This window comes from Poecile atricapillus, unplaced genomic scaffold, assembly GCF_030490865.1.
Source record: "Poecile atricapillus isolate bPoeAtr1 unplaced genomic scaffold, bPoeAtr1.hap1 scaffold_284, whole genome shotgun sequence".
In the NCBI taxonomy this organism is placed as follows: Eukaryota; Metazoa; Chordata; class Aves; order Passeriformes; family Paridae; genus Poecile; species Poecile atricapillus.
This window is the reverse complement of record NW_026709086.1, coordinates 17884-40223: the sequence shown is the minus strand read 5'-3', so window position 1 is coordinate 40223 and position 22340 is coordinate 17884. Positions and strand designations below refer to the sequence as shown.

The 22340-nt window shown below is 40.1% G+C and overlaps 1 protein-coding gene across 4 annotated transcripts; it reads right to left on the bottom strand.

Moving 5' to 3' along the window:
• Positions 1 to 911: 911 nt before the first annotated feature.
• Positions 912 to 21639, bottom strand: LOC131574387 (sodium/hydrogen exchanger 9B2-like). 4 transcript variants are annotated; one of them, XM_058828840.1, is made up of 13 exons: positions 21521 to 21638; positions 18694 to 18793; positions 17342 to 17525; positions 15838 to 16008; positions 13025 to 13167; positions 11156 to 11283; positions 10100 to 10275; positions 9463 to 9569; positions 8183 to 8332; positions 5719 to 5827; positions 5422 to 5558; positions 4386 to 4447; positions 912 to 3679 (listed from the first exon to the last, which is right to left on the bottom strand). In XM_058828840.1, the coding sequence occupies exons 2-13, from the start codon at positions 18781 to 18783 to the stop codon at positions 3676 to 3678; spliced, it is 1461 nt and encodes a 486-aa protein (XP_058684823.1). In that variant the 5' UTR covers positions 18784 to 18793; positions 21521 to 21638; the 3' UTR covers positions 912 to 3675. The 4 variants fall into 4 exon arrangements, with proteins under 4 accessions (XP_058684823.1, XP_058684821.1, XP_058684819.1 ...); XM_058828838.1 differs by having other exon boundaries at positions 912 to 4447; positions 15895 to 16008; positions 21521 to 21639; XM_058828836.1 differs by having other exon boundaries at positions 912 to 4447; positions 21521 to 21637.
• Between the last annotated feature and the right edge of the window lie 701 nt (positions 21640 to 22340).

Here is a 22340-nt window from a genome sequence, read left to right as displayed (position 1 = left end):
ATCTAAAGTCTACAGAGATAGATAGCTAAAAGCTGAAGTGCCTCTCTAGAGCTCTGTATCTCACCAGCAACTGAGAAGTTGAACAAATTACCTGACTTTTCTAATCTAATTGGGAAGCTCCACACACAGGAATAAATTTGCCCTAAATGCTAATGAAGTCCAGAACTGAGGTTGTGGGACCAGGTCTTCAGTCTTGATGGAAAACCTGAGGAAAATGAAATTAGTGTATTGTGACACTCTACAAGAACAGCAGTGTTTTCCTTTCTTTTCATAATTATTTTGAACATGGTTATAAGAGACTAAAAATAAACTTGTAAAACAGGTTTAGAGAAAGGTGTCTGACTTGGGGCAACTACTAGACAAAGTAAATGTAATTGAAGTGCAGTTCTTGCACTTTTTATTTAAAGCAAGGTGCAGAAACTATCATTCATTTTGTGGCTGTATTACACCATGACTGTTTCACAGTTAATTTTAGACTTCAGTTTAAATTCCACAAAAAGCTCAGTTTGGCTGAAAAAAGAGAGTAAGCAGTGATTATAATCACATCATCATCACCACATCCCCTGGCCTGTGTGACACCCTGCTTGCAGACAGACAATTTCTGTCTTTTCCCATATGCTGCCTGCTGTAACTGCCAGATGCTGGCTGCTGGGAACACTTTCTGTTGTTAGACCTGTTGCAGAGGTTCTTGTGAACCTTCTGGAACAGCACACGCAGAGTTCCCTCACACTATGCCTGTGATTATGTCTGTGTGACAGCGGGACTCTGGTTATCTGTTACTGCGCATTGTGCTCTAATATTATTTCCTGCAAATAAGAGACTACTATGGCATAATGATTTTATTGGCTTGAATTTATGCTTGAATTTATTCAGTAATGGTTTTCACAGCATTTCGTTAAAAGGGAGGTGGTCTTTAATGTCATGCTTCACCTGTACTCTGATGAAAACTGAAATCTAATCTCTCAAATTAGTTGCTATTTAAAAGCAGCTGAAATTGTTATGATACTGAAAAAGCCCAGTCTCTTAAGTTCTTAGTTCTGATCATTTAATGAAAAGATGCAAGTGTTTTCTTTCTTTCTGGAAGAAAAGGAGAGGGAAGATTATAAAGCATTAAAGCATTTAATTTTAGATCTGCAGGTCTTTGTAATAGCTCTGACCTTATACTTTTTGAAGATTTAATAAAAGCTGGGGAAAAGGGGTCTCATGAGAAATACCCACGTAAAATGGCAAGGAAATAAAAATTTATTAAATCTCACTTAGATTAGCAAAAAAGATGACAAGTTTCATTGGTATAGCTTATTCAAGCACTCAGAATTGTGGACGTGATGTAATGTATAACTGAGAGTGCACTGAGGTTAATGGAACAAGTAAATCCCATTTATGAGATGCTGTTTAGCTGATGAGGAAGTATTAGAGGCTATCACAAACAGAGCTCTTCATCAGAGGTTTGCTTTCATACTTAAGGTTGTGTCCAAATTTAAAGGCCTGTAACCCTTACAGCATAACACTTCTGTTACTGAACACATTCCAAATTTGGCATAGTGATCCCTATGGAAGGGTTCTACTTTTATAAAAACTTTACAAAAAAGTGAACTCCTGTAACACTCCTGTGTTTTACTTGGGTAGAACTATTTTATAGACAGTTACATATGAACTGAACACTGTATTTCTTCATCTTGTCAGTTAGTTTAACCAACATTACAATTTCCAAATACTTAGCCTTCTATTAAAACTACACGTATTTCACAAAATCATAGAATCAATGAGTTTGGAAAAGACTTCTAATATTATTGAATCCAACCTATGACCACCCTGTCAACCAGATCATGGCTCTCAGTGCCATGTCCAGTCTTTGCTTAAACACCTCCAGGGAAGATGACTCTACCACCTTCCTGGGCAGTCCATTCCACTGTTTAACAGCCCTTTCTGTAAAGAAATTCTTCCTAATGTCCAACTTAAACCTTGCCTGGCAAAGCTTGAGACTATCCTCATCCTGTCACTGGATGTGTGGTAGAAGAGGCTGACCCTCACCTGGCTACCTGCTCCTGTCAGGAGTTGTAGAGCAGCCAGGTGACCCCTCAGCTGCCTCTTCTCCAGGCTAAACACCCCCAGCTCCCTCAGTTGCTCCTCACAGGACTTCTGCTCCAGACCATTCCCCAGCTCTGTTGCCCTTCTCTGGACACACTCCAGCACTGCAATGCCTTTCTTGTAGTGAGTGGCCCAGAACTGGACACAGCTCTCGAGGTGTGGCCTCACCAGTGCCGAGTACAGGGGACAATCCCTGCCCTGCTCCTGCTGGCCACACCATTGCTGATCCAGGCCAGGATGTCCTTGGCCTTCTTGGCCCCCTGGGCACTGCTGGCTCATGTTCAGCTGCTGTCACCCAAGGGCAGGACTCAGCACTTGGCCTCGTTCAACCTCATTCCATTGTCTCAGCCCATTGACCCAGCCAGTCCAAATCCCCTGCAGAGACTTCCTGCCCTCCAGCAGATTAACACTGCCACCCAGCTTGGTGTCACCTGTGGATTTACTGAGGGTAGACTCAATTCCCTCATCCAGATCGTCAGTAAAGATACTGGGCCAGGGGGACACCAGGAGTGCATGTGAAGTAGGCAGAATAGGCACAGAAGTCCAGGTATGTCACAAGAACAACCAAGCACACCACCCTTAACCACTGCTCCAGCTTCAAACCCATCAGGTGAAAGCTTCTCCCTTTCAGGTTAGGAGACAAACTGAACTAAAGATGGTACATTCCCAAGGATGCAGGGAGAACAGCAGTGTGCATAGTTACAAAAATATAATGTACTTGACAACTGTTAAGGGAAAACTTACCGAAGAATTTCCTGGTATTTTTATCATTGTGCTGGAGCTGCAGGCCGTGAAATTTAAGTATATCTCAGGAAGCTTTCTTTTTGCTTAGAGAGTAAGGCTTATACAAAGGCATGCATATTGAGCTGTATACAGCTCATCTGTATGGCATATGACTGCAAATAGTACAGAAGTATTTAAGCAGTTAAAAGTATTTTTGTACATTTTTTGTTTTGCATATTAAAAATTTAAAAGCTAAAATAGAAATCGTTAGTTCTTACTAATGCCAAAATCTAGACATTATCAAATATATTCTACACAGTATCCTGTAAAATGAGTTCGGTGAACTGTAGTGTGGAAATCTCAGGAGGGTGTTGTCTGCCTCAGTTACAGGCACAATCTAATAGCCTTTCCAAAAAATAACAAAGTAACTTCCAGTTACTGAGGGATGCCATACTGACCCCATGCCTCAGAATGAAGTTACCAACAACTTACTCTTAGCTAGTTACTTGTATAAAATGTAGCAGAGGCAGGTAGATTTGCTGATATCTGCCAAGTGGTACCAAACCTAAAAGGCAAGAGCCGGGTTTTGATCAGCAGGGGTTACATCTTTCCCTTGACATCATGTTGTGTGAAGGCTGAGGTGAAGAAGCAGCCATCCCAATCCCATACAACCCTCCCCCAGTCCTTATTGCCATCCCACAACCTTCATCTCATTTTCAGGTTCTCTCCTTTTTTCTGCCAGCACCAACATCTTTATTACCACAGTCTATGATGGCCGCAACTCTCTCTTTGAACATCTAAGTACCACTTGCTGTTCCTTGCTATGACCAGAGCTGACAGTCCTTGAAGGCACAAAGGAGTGCCTCAGCTGTGAGGAAGAACAGCAACAGGAAAAGGCAAGTTTTAGAACACAAATGAGGAAGGAGAGGGAATCACCAACCCATAGCAGGACTTATTCACTATGTCAGCAATCTCTTTCTTGGAAGATGCTTTCTTTGAGTTTTGGAACTTGTCATCTCACAGCCCAGTTTCAACCATCAAGGAGTTATTCACACTAGTCTCCATTTTTTTCTGTTTATATTCTACCTCATGACTCCACTCCATGCCTCAACAATTCTGATCCTTTCTCTGGCCTCACCACCCACACATTTCAAGTAACTCTTGACTGCTAACTTCTCAGTGACTCACTGCAAGGTCATCTTATTCACTGCATGTTCAGCTATTTCATCTCAAGGCACCATCATCACATAAAAATATTTTATATAACTCCACCAGGGCTGCTTTAAAAATAGCAGGGGTAACTGATAGTTTCAAGTTCCTCCAGCAAGATTAGAGACATGCCATTTTTACTCAACAAAAGTGTCAGGGTTGAAGGACCAGACTACTGTGTTGTCTGTCTTATGAAGGTTCAGGCCTCTGCCTCTTCTCCAACCTCTGCACCTTCCTCATCCTCCTTGCTATTTGTCTGAGCCTTCTGCAAAAGTCTGGGCCCTGCCAAGCCGATAACCAGGGCTCCAACTGGAGCAGTGATCAAGATAGCCAAGAAAGCTACTGTCAGTACATCCATTCCGTACTTTTCCAGTTGCTCATCTTGATGTCGTCTTGCTGTATCCAGGGCAAGAGAACCTATTGCAGCCTGCAGGGAAGAAAACATGGCTGAGATGGAGAAAGTAATCTTTAGCATTGAATGAGGAAAAAAGGAAACTCATCATTAGTAAACATTTCACATAAATTTGACATTTTTAGTACATTCAACCCATTTGTTTCTAGGCTGTACATAGCAAAGTAAATATTATATTACACATATGAGAACAACTTTCACTATGCTTTGACTTCGCTTGGAATTTCCTAAGATAATGAGTTTATCTGTGTGGTTTCCTCCTGTGAAGAACATTGCTTAGTTGCCATTTTATCTACATTTCTGGAGAATATGTGATTAATGAAATAGGCCAGTATATTGTAGATTGCAGCTGTTAAAATGCCACAATTTGAGAATGTATCCTGACAATAGTCAACCAGTGGCAGCTTCTGAAAATTTAATTCACTGATCGTGTAATAAGGCTTGCCTGTTTTATTAACTTTTGTTTGCAAGTAATTGTGCTATTGAGGCAAAGTCTAAATGACTTGCCAATCACTGAAATAAAGGAATAGGAATGTATTCAGCCTGAGGCATCTCTATTAATATGTGAATAATCAGGCTACTCCTTACCAAAATAATCACAAATTGAAACCCACTCTGAGTCCTGATGTGACTGTCCTTGCAGACACTTCATATGCAGGAGTGAAACGTTTTTACCTTTGAGGTGTCTCAGAATCTGTATGTGAAGGCCCAACAATCAGCAATGGCTGATAAATTGTTAAATTTCCTGTGGTATATATACAATTCACTGTCATTATTAAGAGTAAACCCAGGATGCAAGAAAATCACCTTCACACAAAGTTCTCTACACACTTTCCAAGCAATTAAAGAGTGTTTTAGAGTGGGAGCAGTCAAACACTCAGCTGTCACTGAGCTTGAACGTTTTCCTGCTTACTGCTGTTCTAGTTACAGGGAGCTTTGCTAAAGAAAATAGATTTAGCCTGGAATGAAAGTGATGTTGGATTGTTTACCTGGACAGTGGCTTTGGGAATCCATGCCAGTGAGACAAACAGCCTCTCCTTGAAATCAAACCCAGCAAAAGACACCATCAGGAACGTTGCTATGATTCGCACAACTAGGGCAATGCCTAATATAGCAACACAGAGCCCTGCAACAGACAAACATTTCTCAGTACTTTTCTGCATTGGTGCTTCTGGCTTTTTGATTTTTTTGGGGGGGTCAGCCATAGTCTGCTTTGTTTTAGATTTCTTTATAGAGATTCTTTCAAAGCCAGTAATGAGAGCTGGATAATTTGTGAATAATCTTACCAACAGTTTCAGGCCTAAGAGATGTAACAGATACTTCTGCTCCAATTAAACCAAAAAGAAAAGGTTGAAAGATATTCCATGCAACTGCCACAATTTTTTCTATTTCCCTCTGCAATAAAAACAAAACTGTAAATTCACAAGAAGATGGCCAAGGAGACACAACAGTGAAGTAATCATAGGACAAAGTGAAAATGTCTCATAAAGATTATCCAGAATTGCTCCTCTTTCTTTGACCTAATACTAAAACATTCAAAATCAGTTGTACAACTCTTGAAGGTCAGACTGTGTCTAGCTGTCCTAGTAAGTAAATGTTTGATGTCTTGAGAGGAGAACTAAAAAGCTGTTTGAACAGCAGTTTGCAGACAAGAGGACAAAAATGAAGCATTGTTGATTTTCAGTATTTGGAAAGATGTAATTTCAACAGCTTTGCCATGAAGTTTCTGAGCCTTTGGGAACTGCATGCCTAAACATGTTCTTCCATTTTTAGCTGAGCAGAGTCAGGCTCTCCCAAGTTTCAGTCATGACCTAACTCTGTTCGTGCTGCACTCAGTAAGAAACCTCTCTCCATGTCAGCAGGAGCAAAGTCAGTCTGAGCAAGTCTGAAATCACATACCAGGCACAAGTGCTGAACATTCCACTGCAATATAGTGTATAAAGGCAAAACCATATTTTCTCCTCATGTTTGAACTTTACACAATTTTCCTAAAACAACTGCTGCCAGGTTAAACAGGAATCTTCCACTTACATAAAAAGGTACACACAGTATATCAAATACCACTTGTCTTTTAATTAAGTGGGTTCTACAATAGCAAATGAGCATTCAGGCTGGAGTACGTGGAAAATATAAGTGCAGTGCTCTGTCAATAACCAGTCCAGGGCCTAGGCATGTCCCATCCTTGGTATTCTATTTGGGACTGATCCTGCAACACCTCTTGCTCTTCTGTCAATGGAACAGTAGGTTACAGTAATACAAAAACTTCTGTAACTTTAAAGAAAATGAGGTGGATATATATATATATATATAAAAAGAAACATTTTTTGCCTTGTTTCTCCTTGTTATTTCACCCTTTTCAGTTCTGACAAAATAATTAAAAAAAACAACCCAGAAACCAAAGCAAACAAACAAACAAACAAAAAGCCCCCAGAAATCCCCTCTTCACAGTTTTCAGCCTATTTACTTCCTATTTAACTGTTCCAGGAATAGGTTCAATGTTCATTGTTCTCAGTAGACAAGTGTTTGTCAAGTGCCTTCCACCATGGACAGTAGGAGGCAGTGGCCTTTGAGAAGCTCAGCAGGAAAACCTTGGTATTATATTGAGTACACAGACACCTCTATCTCTATCTGAGAGAAAAAGAGCTAAGGCATTTGACATCAATATACTTAAGGTCATGAAGCTCCATTCACAGATCAGAAGAATTTAAACTATGCCTTTATAGACAGCATTTATTCTTCCTCCTGAAATGGTTTAAAAGCTTTTCAGTAGAGAGCTTGATCAGTTGTAATGTCCTCAATCGTTAAGTCTCAAGAAGAGTTTTTCGTCCTTTAAAACTGGACAATCTTAGTTTCTTTTCATTGTTATAACAAACCTTGAGATCTTTGTAAAGTCAGAGTCAAGATGGGGATAATAACATGGACTCTACTATATCTAATCCTCTTTCCTTTTTCTTCCCCTTCTCCTACTGAATGTCACAAAGCTATAGCTGTAGAGAGAAAGATGCCCTCAAAATATTAAATGTAGATGGTATCAAGAAAAAGAGGCAGTCAGACATAGCAAGGTACAGAAAGGCAGTGGGGCAGCAGCAGTAAGATGAAGCAGGCTAGTACCTAACAGAAAGTGACTAAAAAATAGTCTTTTGTATGGTTTTTGCATGGCCTTACATCATCATTTATTGTATGCACCCTGCTCTCTAAGTTATCCAAATAACACTGGCTGGGGTTTGGGAAAGATGAGAGAGGATAGTTAATCACTGCTTTTCATTTCACCCTCTCCAAATCACAGCAAACAAACCCTCAGGATATTCAGGCCATGTTCACAACAGGATCTTGGGCATCCATTTGTAAATTTTACCATAAAGTGACTGTGCACAGACACTCACACAGCTGTGAATTAAAGCTTTGGATTGCTACTGTCAAGTGCCTTCACAACTCAGTCTCCTTCATACGGCTTAAGATGTCTAAGAAATGCTGAGCATTTCTCAATCTGTATACACTGACATAGATGGTAACTTTCTGGCATGGGAAATACTAAGGACTTCCTAAACAAATGTAGAATATGCTGATTTGTTTGGTGGGTTTTTTTTGTTTTGTTTTGTTTTGTTTGCTTGTTTGTTTGTTTTTTAAATCTGTACACCCTCTAACACTTCACAAATATACTACTACCACTCCTGACAGAAATTCAAGCTCCTCTCGGGCTGTACATCCACCAGACTTTGGATATGGTGTGCTTCTCAAGTAAACATTCACCTTTTCATCAGACCATCCCACACCTGCAACAAAAGCTAAGACTAATGTGCAGAGCCCTCCTGATCCAGGGAAGCCAAAGTGGATGCTGCCAAAAACAGCAAACATGGACAGTCCAAGTACAAAATATGATCTCTTCCATGCCAAAGATGCCTGCAGCCAAGGAAAGAGACAAACATAAAAGTGAATTTCTTTCGGAAACAGAGAGAAAAAGTTACTCCTGTTAATTTTGAAAATAAGAACTTGAAAAAAAAATGAAAAATTAATAATTTTGAAGTAATCAAAGCTTTCAAGTGAGACTTAAACTGCTCAGTTGGATTGAGGATTTTTTTTTAGACATTAATTCCTAAGAATATGAATTTTGAAAACATAATTTTTTTTTCCTCTGCCCATCCAAATTCTTATTGCCACTAAGCTATTTTTATCAGAAGGAACATGATGCTCGGTTCTAGCAGCTCTGCCTCAACTCTGCGATAGCAGGATTTTCTACCTGTGTAGTCAAGTATTACAACAGTTTATCCAAGGAAAGGTAAAACCTGCCATCAGATGTTCTTAAGGACAAGCCAAACATTTGCCAGGAATAATCTAGTTTTATTTCATTCGGTCTCACAGCAGACAGTTATCAGCCATTGTTCCTCATTTCTAACTGTTTAGCTCTTGTATCACACTTCTTACATTATTTAATAAGAAAATTTGATGCGACTGAGGACAATAGATGCTCTGAATACTGGTAGTCCAGAGCATATCTACATGCTTCCACAATTTTCTATTCATTTAACTACCCCTCGAAAATTCATCTACCACTTTCTATAAATGCAATTTTTATGGAAAGTAACACATTATAATTAATACTAATTATATGATCAATCATTTTAAACCTGTAATACATCTGATTTATTAATTTTTAATCTTAGGCCTACTGGATACATCTTGAAGAAGAAAATGTGTTCTGCATCAATCTAATAAATTATTATTTTACTGTCTGAAATGGGTATCAGACCCTTCCTCCATTTCCACTACCTTCAATGAGAGCAGGATAGCGAGCTGGATTCCAAATTTCCATCAGGAAGGGCTATGAGATCATACATTATTATTGGTGCAGTAAATCAGTAAACATCTTTAAAACACATCCTCACTTGATAGATTTTGCCATCTGGAAGCTGCTATCACTGTAAAAAGCTTCCCCTAAAACCAGATTCAGAAGGCTTAGAAATTAATAAGAAAATAATCCTTTACTGAAGAATCACTTTATGATTTTTTTTTTTTTTTAACTAGGTTTTTACCTGGTCATGGCTTGGGAAGTATCGAATAAACATTCCCAGAATTCCCCCAGCTGCTATGCCAACAGCAACCTCCAGCACTCCACGGAGCACATTGTACAGAGTAGAACCTATTTTGCAAAAGAAAAACATGTTCACTAAGTCATACGCAGACCTTCACTCAAACCATGCTCCAGACCTATGAGAGTGATTCCAGGACAGTGTCTGCTTAGAATTACTTGGGGCAGAGGAGTTCAGGAGGGAACCTCTCGGCCTGAAGGAACTGGGTGGTGCAACTTCCTTTCTCTGAAAGCACCTGCCAAGAAGGTGTGCAAGTCAGAGAAAGAGCCACTGTAAGAACATTGCCAAACCCATTGAATTTTCAAAGCATTATGCTAGGCATATGCAGGGGCCAGACTTGGCAGCTAAAGGAGCAGTCAAGGAAAAAATGTTCTCTCAAAGTTACTGTGACCCACAACTCTGAGCTGACAATGTTACACTAACTTTTAAATATGGGTAGTTTCCATCTCACTATTTAAGGTTATACATGAATTTTATAACGAGATGCCATTAAGTTACAAACCAGTCAGCCATAACAGAGCACACATTCTCCAAAATATCACTGTTCTGCATTTCATCATGTGCAGATTAACCAGCATACCAGAGGAGAAAGCCATCCCAAGGCAAGTGTTGAAGCCCGTGATAGCCAGAATGTCATCAATGCTGCCAGCTGCCATTAGCAAAGTTGGGACACCCTTCTCCACCCCATATCCCCCAGCTTGTAAAATCAGCATGGAGGGAACCACCACAGCAGGGGAGACTGCACCTAGAACAAAACTGAAAACACATAGGTTCAGCATCTCAAAAAGAAAGCACTGAACTAAAAAAAAACTTCAAAATGTTCTGACTTTAATTTTTTTGAAGTATAAATAAGTAGACCTCTATGTAAAGTATTTTCCTAACCCTTCCCCTCTAATTACAAGCAGGGATATTTCTATGCAGATCCGCAATCAGCTCTTACTCTCTGCACAACTCAGTAACATTGAAAGTAAAGGGCTCCACAGACTAAAAACTGGAGTCTCCACTGCAGGCCAGTTACACTCCCTGATAGATGCCCTGATACACTCCCATTTGGAAACCTGGTCTAGATGTGCTTATGACTCAGAAGCCCAGTTCATGCTCATAAAATTCAGTGTGTGTCAGAGAAGGAGTTCATCCATCTTATTCTAGTATATGTGTCTGGCCCGTCTACCAATTTAGATAGGACTAGATGAGAAAGGTCTTCTCTTCAAGGATGTTACCCTAGACTATACCATGCCATATCCTTATCCTTGACTTGTGATAGGAAGGCTGTTCTATGTGCAGAAGTTCTGAATTCCAGTATGAAAATTTTCCAAACTGTGGTATAATTTTCTGTCCCTAAAAATCCCCATCTGTTGTGGTTCAAGACTCAGGAATTGCACTATCCTTCCTTCTTCAAGTACTCAGGTCACAAACACAGAAGAGTAATGATGCGAGTAGTCTGTAGCCTGAAAATAAGACCTTAAATTAGCCACAGAGCCAGACATAAATGGTAAGCAAAAGACCACAGGGACTTCCCAAATGGCATTAAACTGAGGTCTCTGCTTGGCACAGAGAACTAACAACACTTGGATAATTTAGCTGCGGCCTGAAAACTGTCACTTTTATCATACAGGAGAAAAGGAAAGTACATTACCCTAATATAAATCCCCATTGCCATGGCAAATGCAGGAGCAAGTAGGCAAGGACAGCAGCTGTGCCTGTTTCTGAGAGGCACGGTCCGAAAGCAAGCCGTAAACAGACAGCTTTGAGCTTCTTAAGAGCCTGCAATCATACAGGCACAATAGTGTCACTACCCTTGGCTTTACAGAGAGGAAAAGCATTTACAGTCTGATATGGCTTGTTAAAGAATAAGGTGAGGTGCACTACAGGACATGACATGGCCAAAACTAGAGATAGGCCCAAGCCCAACAGGATTGGGATATAAACCCTAAATCTAGGTTTGACAAGGTTCATGAATTTTACAGGAAGGAGTAGCAGAAAATTCTGTTTGGCTTCTTGTAATTTGCTCCATCCACAAAAGATTTTACTATAATCCCAGAAGCTGCATGAGCACCGCCAAAAATTGTCCCAAAATCTATGAACAAATCATGAAAAGTTGTAGAACTACATCGACTTGGCACAAGGAGTCAAGCATCTTTCAGCTGTCTCTCATTTGATATTCAGAGATTAAGCTCCTTTTAGCCCAGCAACTTTAAAAAAAAATTCTAAACTGGCATATTTGCTTGTAAACGCTATCTTTAATAGTTACTCACAAACATGAGACTGCTAGGACAGGTTCCTAATTTTGATATGGAATTAAAAAAAAACCAAACCAAACCAAACCAAAAAATCGTCAGTGAGTTCCACTTTATCCATTCTAGTCCAGTTTATCCCAGCATAATCAGGGTTGAGAAACTGACTTCTTTGTCTTCTTCTTCTGTTTCAATTACATGAGGAACAATTTTAACTGCATCAAAGCACTGCCACACACAGAGTCCAAATGACAGTTTTGTGGCCACAGAAGAAAAATTAGTCAAAAAGGAAGTTCCCTCAGCAAAAAAAAAACTGTCATGAAATAGAAAGAAATGCAGTCTCACAGAACTGGACATCCAAGCTGTGTCTAATAACACACATGCTCATACAGACCTCAATGTCTTGGAAAATAAGATGATAACAAAGGAAAAGACATTTTTTAATATTGACAAAACCTTTTTTTTCCTAAATAACTGTAGCACTGGCAATTCTCTAGTTTTTCTTGTTTAAGAAAAATTAGTTTGGATGTTCTAAATTTCCCATACTTAAGTTTATATAAAACTCTGAGTGGTTCCTTCAACAGGTAGGGGCCAATATGGTACAGCTTTACTTCAGCCAGCTCATTTTGAATAAGTAAAACCTTGCCTTCAACAATTTATGAAATATCATGTTTCTTAGGGTGCAGAGACTGTGTTTTGTTCACAGGACTGTTATGGGCTTCATTGTGATGAGAATCATTGTTTCAATAGTGCAGCAGGATTCATCTTTGCAATTAACATATTTGCATTAAAATGGCAATGATTATAAAAAAGTAAAACAGTCACACAGGGTTTAGACTTTTTTGGTTGGTTAGGTTTTTTGGATTTCTGCCCATAGAAAAAACATTTTCTTTCAAGGACTGGGGATCCCTTCCATTACTTCAAATTTTCAGTATAAACTAACAAGGAGTTGGTCAGAGTTTGCAAACTCTTCCTGACAGACCATGACAGTGCACACATCCTCAGTTTGTTCCACTCACAAAATTCAGGAAATGAAAATAATCATAAAATCAGTTTTCTTCAGTTTTTTTGATTGCTTGCCTACTGTACAAATCCAACTGCCAATATTAACATACATATAATTATACAGCAGAAACTATGTAATTTCTATAATGATCTAATTTGCAGATGCTCCAAGACAAAGCAGTTCAGTATTTTTAATGGAACCAATTATTCAAATTTTTTTGGTTGCTGCTGTATAGACTGTCACACACAAATGGCTGGTGCCATACCTTTGGATCCAGGCCAAGTCCTGCTCGGGTCAAGATAATGGAAAGAGCAATATTCCTCAGTGCTGCAGACCAGCGTAGATTTATCTGGACAAAGTCACTGATGAATGGGGTATTTCGGATTAGGAAACCAGCAAGTAGCATCCCTTAAGTCAAAACAAATAAGCTCCTTTAAAATTATTTTATTTATTGCACAAGAAAAGCTTGCGTAGCTTGCATAGCACTCTTAAAAATAGACACTATATCATGTTTTCATGAGAGAAAAAGAAACAATTTGTATTCTGAATTCTGAGCCATGTTTTAACAATGGGACTGAGGCATGAGAAGAAATAAATGCATTTGAAGCAGTGAAAGTGGCCTAAGAGCACAGCAGGTCACCAATGAATAAATCAGCAGGATGCTGATACACAGCTTTAGTCTGAGTCAAAAGAATTTGGCTTTGTTTATCAGGTGCAGGTCATACCATAGTCAAAGACACCTCTGCTTCCTTAAAGATTTTTTTCTTGTTAGCTTGTTTTAATACAAAAACAGGAAGATCATCTAATATTGTGTATTTATCTCAGAAGTTGAGAATCGTTAAAAATCCTCTTAGGTGTAAGAAATGCAGGTATCACAGGAACCATAATGCTGCATTCATTAGGAAATATAGTCTAAACCAGCTCATCATGGACTAACTTAAACATTTTGAAGTGCTCTGGCAATGAGACTTACACAAAGAGTGGACTAAAAAGGGAAGGGAAATCAGAAACTTTGTCTTATCCTCTATTTGAGCTACTTGCAAGATAGAACATTTTACAAATATTAATAAAACTGTCTAATCAGAGACTTCCTGCAAAGCTATCGAAGCCATAGCTCTGGAAGGAAATGGAAAAGTACAGAAGAAGTTCACTTTAAATATGGATCTACAGAGGATTCATTGTGAGTCCTGATGACTCAAAGATACATTTTTATGGCATAATTTTATATTAGTCATGTTTAGAAACAGGAAATGAAAAAAAAGGCAAAAAGTAAACAAATCACTCTGCTCAGGTTGGTCCCAGCTCGGTGTGAGCCTTGACTGTGAACTTTGTTTGCCCCAGGACACTAAACTTTTAGACATCATTCTTTCTACCACCTCTCGGAAAAAAAACAGTGTCATAATTAATCTATGGTACCTCATGACAATTATATCAGGCTGGCACTGTGATCACATGCTCTTTGCAATGTTTGCATGTGGTCCAAGTCACTGGAGCTACCCTGATCTAGAAATCTACTTAACAAAGTAAAAATGTCCAGCTCAAAGGATGTCTTCACTGTTTTGCACCATGTTTCCTGCTGCAGAAACCTCTCTGCAACGTGCACCTAAAATATATTATGTGGTTGTTTCAGTACAAATTTCACTCTTTTTTTTCCTGCGAGAGAGGCTCACAGTAAGGTGCTTAAGTGCTCAGCCAGCCACCTTACAGTCTACTGGACCTAGCAAAAGTGGGTTATAGGCATGTAAGAACACAAGGTTTGTATTTTTAATGTAAAAGCAGAACATTCACAGACATTGTCTATCTTGTTTTCTGAGTCATAGATTTCTCCAATTTTCCTCAAAGACTGGGGATCAGAACAATGAACTCTGTCCTAAACAACTCAAGAGACATGTGCTGTCATGCTGAAGTTTCTGTTGTCCAGTATTACTTGTCTGACAAGCAGTTTCATGCTCAACTCATAACTTTTAGACATAGATGTAATTAAAAAACTCCCAAACAAGCAGAATCCAAATGGTCAGAAATACTTTTATTTGTTTAAGAGGGGTGTTTACTTACAAAGGGCAGACTCCCTGCATGTGGCATTCCATGTTCATATGGCAGGCATGCATGACATATGCAAAACCTCCCTCCCTCTCATTTGAATTTCTTTTCTCTGGTGAAATCAAGCAGCTCAACAGAGCCGTGTGCGGAGCTGTGAGGCACAACAGCAGCTGTGCAGGCTACAGGATCACAGCTGGGCACTGCAGGCCCGCTCTGCTGGGGAGTCTTACTGTCCGTCAACAGTTTACTCATTTATGCACTAAACACAGCAAGGGGACAAGATACAGCTGGTGAGAAGAACCTGGAGCTTCATTTCCAGCTCCACCGATATCACAGCACTTCAAAATAATGTACTCATCTAAATAAGCATAAAACCTCCTCTAGGAAAAAAACCTGGAAAGATTTTAAAGATGTCAGAATTAACATTATTTTCATCTCCCATTTCTATTTTGCATTTCTATGTAAAATAAAATAGGATGTTGATGTGAAAAAAAATGTTATGATTGAATCAGAATAACTGTCTGCAGAAGAATTATTCCTTGTTGTGAATTTATTTTCTCAGGTTTCAATTATCTTGAGATAAAGGAAGGAGAAGAAAGAAGTCTTTTGGACTACCAGTAGCAGGGAGTTGCTGTAATGTTTTCTTTGGATAAATAGCTGAGCAATAATTTTACAAAGAGATTAGTATTCTACTGTAAAATGATGTCTGGATTAAGATTCCTGTTTGGTATTATTAAAGCCAAATTTTAAGTAACTGTGACAGAAAGGTCTGAAGGACAATAAACCTTGAGTCTGTAGGCATACAGTTCTCTGACCCACAAAGAATTAAGAAGAGAGCCTTAGTAAACTTCACCTGAGCCAGTCTGGGGAATTTTGCACCTTTTCAGAGAGGAACAGAAAAAGTAATTTGGAAAAGCTACAAATGTTGAATGTGACACAGTTTATTTGTTCCCAATCCAAACATGTCTACCATCCAGATACTACTTGATGGTTTAAACACCAAAATATGCAGGAAGAAAAGAAGGAAGGATATCTTACCCAGAAGAGCAGGGAGAGGGGGTAGTGTTCGTATTTTAATGAATCCAAAAATTTTACCTCCGATGACAGCACAGAAATAAAGAAACAGAATTCCAAAGAGATTTCCACCTGGGAGACACTCAGCCCCAGTTATGGACCAAACCACAGCCCAAACCAGGACCACAAATGCAACTGGAATGAAACAAAAAATAATTAATATTTAGTCATCTCTCAGAAACAACTTTGCTGTTAGATCACCTTTGTTTTGCTATTAAAGAAAAAAGTTTACCATGACTTTTAGAAATTAAATTACTTACCTTAAAAATTAGTTTAATCATAACAATGCAGTTAATCTTTGATGGTCCCTAAACTGATGTTCTGATTTTATAGATGATAAAATACTTTAAAATTGGTAACAGGAATATCATTACATATCAAAATAAATTTACTGAGCCTTGGTCTGCTGTGAAAAGCACTTCACAGTTCCAAACGTAAAGCAAAGACTTTCACTAACTTATCTTGCATTTGCTTATCTTCCTTCAGTTACTTCAGAATCACAGTAAAATTTACTGCTGAACAGCCTGCCATATCTTCAAGCTGATGACTGCAGCTCCAGCCTAATTTTTAAAAGAATTTAAGCATAATTTTTTGGCTGAATGTGTTTGTGCAATACATTGTTATCCCTGGGAAAAAAATTCTGAGGAGTCATATCTCTGGACATCTGGAGTACAAATACTTCCCTTGATACAGCAATCAAAGCAAGATAATACAGAGGAGAAAAAAAATCCTGAAAAATATTATGAGAACAGTGCGTGAAAATATTATAAAATATGTGAAAACAATAAGCTGTTTCAAGGTTCACAAATCTGTTCTGACAGTTGTCCAACAAGAGCAGGCATGCATACATATAAAACAGAAGACCAAAGGCGATGAAAAAATGTGTTGAATAAATGTCCTGCATTTTCAGATTGGAATTTTTCTTAATCTTACTTGAGGGTGTCAGGTGGCAAAGGAAGACCAGTAGATTTCCAAACATAAAAGCCTAAGAATTCCAAGTGGCTGTGGAAGCAGTCAAAGACACATGGAATGTCTTTTGTTAGGAAAAATCTTAAATAATTGGCTAGCCAGGCATCTCTTTTGGGAGTTTTCAGTTTAGGACAAATTCTAAACAAAATACATTTTTTTGCCTTGCAGTGAGGACTCTTGGCTTTGCAAGCCTGTGGTATTAAGGACAAACTATCAAGACAAAAATTAGGAAGTCTTTCTTCTGATAAAAATAGTTTGCAGTGCAAAAACACACCTATTATAGTAAACACATGAGACTGGAGAAACAAAAACTGTACATTCAAACCTTTGTTTCTTCTTTTTTTAACTCTGGCTAAAACATTCAAACAATGGTGTGATAAGTAAAACAAAGCTATTTCCATTCATTATTTTCAAGGACAGTGGACAGATATCATCCCATTCAGACAAAAAAGTACTTCAGATTCCATTTCTCATTTTAATTAAACTCTGTCTTACCTACCATTTGTCACTGCTTGGGCCATTAAACCCTGAGGAGGACAAGCAAATATTTGCCTCCATGTTCTTGCAGGTACTGAAGACCCTGCTGTTGGTTCTGGAAGTTGCTGAGTGCAATGGTTCAAGAGAGCAGTTTCTTCTGTTTGTACATTCCCATCAGTACCTTTGGCATCTGCTGCTGGTCCCTGCTGAATGCAAACAAGGAGACTCCCTCAGAAGTGGCACTGTATCTATTTGAAATAGTGTGCAACACCTGAAGTCAGCTGAGTCACTGGATCCACACTGGCTGCAGACAATTACGTTATATAAACAACCACTACAAGAATGTCCAGCTTTGACATATTTTTGGCTTTTTTGGCCCTTTGTTTTTTTCTTGCATGGCACAAAGAACTGCATGTGAGATATTGCAGGACATTTGCCTTTTTATCTGCAACTGAGAGGGCTCCTGTCCTAATACATATAACACCTGTGCAGTAACAATATTTGCATATTTGATGAAGAAACAATAATAGCAAACCAGGCTCAGCTTGTCTTGTGTACAAAACTAAATATTTATTAATATTTTCTACAATTTGATAAGGTTCTGCTTCTAGACTGGATTTCACAATACAGTCAATGATTAGCATCATTCCAGTGAGATTGTGCTTTTAATTTAACTCCTAAATAACTTCTGTTGCAAAGCCTTGAACCAAAATAACTGAACAAGGATGAAAGAAACAGCACAGCTGGCCAGCACAAGCTTTACTCACATGATCCATTGCTGGAAGGCTCAAGCTGGTAAGTCAAAGTAGAGATGGAGAAATACCACCCTGGGAGTTACTCCCTTGATGTTCCTTGAAGCTGGTCTCTTATACTGGTACATCAACTTATCCATATTCATAACCAAAGCACTTTTTGACCATTTTTGGATATGTCTCACTTAATTTTAGCATTATTTTTGACAAGTTAATCATCTGCCTTCCTGTATAATTATTCATGTCAGCTTATTGTCATACTGTAGACATGGAATTATGCTTATAATGTGGTTTGGCCCTTCTCCAGAAATAGTTCCACATTTCTGATTATTTTTCTGTCTCTTCCCTCTCTCTCTACATATATATATATTCCTTACTCAGAGTCATGACTGGAACACAAATCTCATGAGCTTTCAGCATGGAGTTACTTGCTTACCCCATGATTCCATGATCATCATGTGCATAAAGATGTGCCATATAAACACCTACATGAGATACACTCAATGCTGTATGCTTACTTTTAAGTGCCTTTTACATTAAGAATTTTATTCTTAAAAGAGGAAAAAAGGAGAAGGAGGGTTCTCTCTGACTAGAACAATACTTTGAGATCATAGTTAATTACCTCACTTTGCTCATGCATAGGAATCATGCCATTTCTCCCACATACTGATGGTTCAGAATCTTCACAGTGATTTACATCTTCCTCTACCATTGTTGCAAACCTAAAGAAAGAAATAAAGATGGAAAAGTTAAATAGAAGCAAATAATCACTGTTTTCCAAACGGATGACTTCTCAGTGATGTTGCTTCTTCCCCACAGATCAGGTGGGAAAAATCCTCTCAGCCCAATTTCAGGTTTAATGGTTTTTGTGTCCCTCTGTATGCTGTACCTAAGAACAAGAGACTGAAACTAACCAAAGAACAGTATTAAGCTTAGAAATCACAAGCACAGTTCAAGCACAAAAAAAAAAAAATAATAAAAAAATAAAAAAAAATCTGAGTTTTAGAATCACAATTATCCATGCTAACCTCTTCATTCCTTCTTAAAAGTATGGCTGTAGTACATCTTTATCTATTTGTGCCTCCTTTCAGCACATAATAAAGATTTATTGCTGTCAGCACCAGTCAGCAGGACCATTGGTTCTGAAAGTGTCACAGGCCCTGTGTACATGTCAGTGCAAGTGACCATCCAATAAAGTTAGAAAAACTATAGTTTCTAAAACTCTGAGTTTCTAAAGCTTCAGGAGGGTACACTTTCCCTAACTTAATCCTGACTGATCCAGATTGATTTTCAGAGGAATTTTAAGAATGTGTTTCTGTTAAATGGTACTAGTTACAAACACATTGAGTATCTAAGAAAGTGAAGATGCCTGTTTGAATAAAGATCACGACTTTTCACAGCTTGCAGCCCGATTAAACATGGGTCTGTTTTACTGATTATATCCCACAGAGATAGTTCTTTGAGCAGGAAATAAGATCCAAGTAATTTGTGGATAATTATCATTGTCTTTGCTCACTCTAACTGGTCCACTTTTTGTCCCACAGATTCTAACAAGAGATATGGCAGTGCACTGCTTTGTATGTCAGATATTTTTTGGTGCACATATTTACTGCAGTTTCACAAGTGTGAGCTATCAAGGGGGGCAGGCAAATATCTGGAAACAAGGCTTGATAGTGTTCTCTCTTACAGCAAAGGTTGGTATATATTCTCCCTCAGCTAAATTTCAAGTCTTTCAAGTCTTTTACATTGCTCTAGCCATATAAAACACCAGTGAAGTTAAGCCAGAACCTCTGAGCCAAGAAATTCCTTCCTTGCTAGATGTCTGGAAATAAGTCAAAGCTGATTCTCACACTTATCAAGCCTCAAGTTTAAAATGAAATATTTGATATTTGGTAATGGCTGATACCATAAAGAGAAGGGCCATTCTAATACCTACGACGTTTTGTTTGAGCTGTTCTGATATGAAACTGGTCTGAGGCATGACCAAAGCATTAAAGAAGAATACAGAGCCATATGCAAACATTTTCAGTGTGTTCTACATTAATAGTTTTGCTTTTTTCCCTTTCCTTTTTAAAGGTGAAGTGTTTATTTACTCAGTTTTTAGTACTTTTCTGTATTTTTAATTAGTACTTGTGGAACCAATAGTTATGTTTTTAGGGTTTTTTAAATGACATCAGTGATACTTTTGGGGTTTTTTTTATCCTTTCATCAGGGTGGGGAATACACAAATGCCAGTCCTCCTAACTAGAATAGAAAGTATCAGCAACCTACCAGGGCCTCCCTCCTTCCTTTCACTGACCACTTTCCCAGGGTGGATTTATGTACTTAATTTTGCACTTGGTTTGTGTGCAAGCAAAGGATAGAAAGATATTGTTCTGCATCCAGCTTTGCAGGGGCAGCATCCCAGATCAGTCACGTAGCTGTTGACACAAAGTACATTAATACTTCTGAGAAAGGCAAGTCCACGTTGCCGCAGCTTCAGCTCCCGAAAGTGCTGTTCACAGCAGCATGTGGGACAGGAAAGATTCACTAAGCAGGGATATTGAATGTTCTATTTAACAGGAATGGTTTCAGGAGTGAATGAGGAATCTAGTAATGCTGTCCTTATCTGTTCCGTGGCAGATCTTCACCCTGTTGGCAGGATCAAGAATCTGCTTTCAAGAACTGTCCTTTGGATCAACAGGACCAAAGTGAGTAGTTAGTGTACCTGTGTCAGCATGGGTCTGTAGGAAGTTCACAGGTTTGGGAGATTTTTTCTTGGGGGAACGGGGAGATGTGTTATTTGGTGTTTCAATTTCACCTTCTATGCCAACAAAAATCAGTGATTGAGAAATCATTGAGGGCACAAGTAACAGACATATTTTAGTACCTCCCTTTAAAATACATTTTTCTCGTTTCGAAAGCAGCAAGGTTTGTGTTAGATCCTCTCATTTCAGGTATGGGGGGGGGGGGGGGGGGGGGGGGGGGGGGGGGGGGGGGGGGGGGGGTGGGGGGGGGGGGGGGGGGGGGGTGGGGGGGGGGGGGGGGGGGGGGGGGGGGGGGGGGGGGGGGGGGCTGTTTTGAATGGGGGGGGGAGGGGGGGCGGAGGGGGGGGGGGGGGGGGGGGGGGGGGGGGGGGGGGGGGGGGGGGGAGAGCTGGCTGGCAGGGACACTGCGTGCATGCCTATGGCATGAGCTCTGCTGCTGCCTCGGTGACTCCCAGCACTCTGCTCTGCTCTCACAAGGTACAGACAGCCATGCAAACGAAATACCACAAACACCACCAGAGCAACTGGCGCTCTGAATAAATAACGATTAAAACACCCAAACCATCATTATCCATAGAAAGGCGCCAAGTAAACCCGGGAGCAGCCTCCTGCCTGCCAAGCCTGCTCTCAGTTCCCACCCCCGCCACCCCTCCTGCTGCAGGGGATGGGGATGCAGCGGGACAAGAGCGGCGGAAAACTCACCTGGGGCACGGCGGGCCCGGAGCGGGGCCCCGCTGCCCGCAGCCTCCCGCCGGCTCCGTGAGGGGACAGCCCGCGGGAACCGCTCCGGCTCCTCCCCCCGCCGCCGCTGCCGGCGCAACAGGGCCTCCTCCACAGCTCCACAGCTTCCACAGCTTCCACAGGCCCGCAGCTGCGGCTGGGGATGCTCCAAGGGGCTTCCCGCATGCCTCTGCTGAATGGACACCGCGGGAAAGGCGGCAGGAGCCACGCCGTGGTCCGAGCTGTCAGGCCGGTGGGAGCGATGGACCAGACCTGAGCCCATCCAAGGCTCTGGATACCCATCAGGACAGCCAGGAGGAAGACTTTTGTGTCTTTCATAGCCAGGCCCCCATGGCATTCGCTGCATCCAGTACACACCAGAAGGTTTTCAGTGCTGCTTTTCCCATGGCTGTGGGAAGATGCACGGGGAAGCTACACGCGGTCCTTTAACCCAGGCTACAGCGCTGGAGGAGTTGGAAAGGGTGAGGAGCTGTTGCTGATTCTGCTCTGGGTGCACACAGGCAAAATGCACTGGAGCGGGGAGAAGAATTGAAAAAACCACAACCAACCAACCTCCAAAACCACCCCGAACAAACACAACTCTCATATTTATGTTGTTCCCTTCCCGGCATTTCGACTTCTTAAAGATAAAGCAAGTTCATCCACCTCATTTGTAAGTGCACATGAGGTAATGAGACAGACCTTCCCTTTCTCAACCCTAAATTTGCAGGCTGCACTGAGTGCATGTGAAAGCAGAGTCAAATGCCACATGTTGCTACTTTGTTCCTGATATCATCGAACT

Bases quoted from the DNA above. Each gene is read 5' to 3' on its own strand.
- LOC131574387 (XM_058828836.1), bottom strand. From the start codon at position 18,783: ATGGTAGAGGAAGATGTAAATCACTGTGAAGATTCTGAACCATCAGTA. The intron at 5,559-5,718 runs GTAAGATTATTC...TGTCTGTTGCAG, and splicing joins TCTTAGGCCTGAAACTGTTG to GGCTCTGTGTTGCTATATTA. The intron at 4,448-5,421 runs GTAAACAATCCA...TCTTCCCTGCAG, and splicing joins TTCCCAAAGCCACTGTCCAG to GCTGCAATAGGTTCTCTTGC.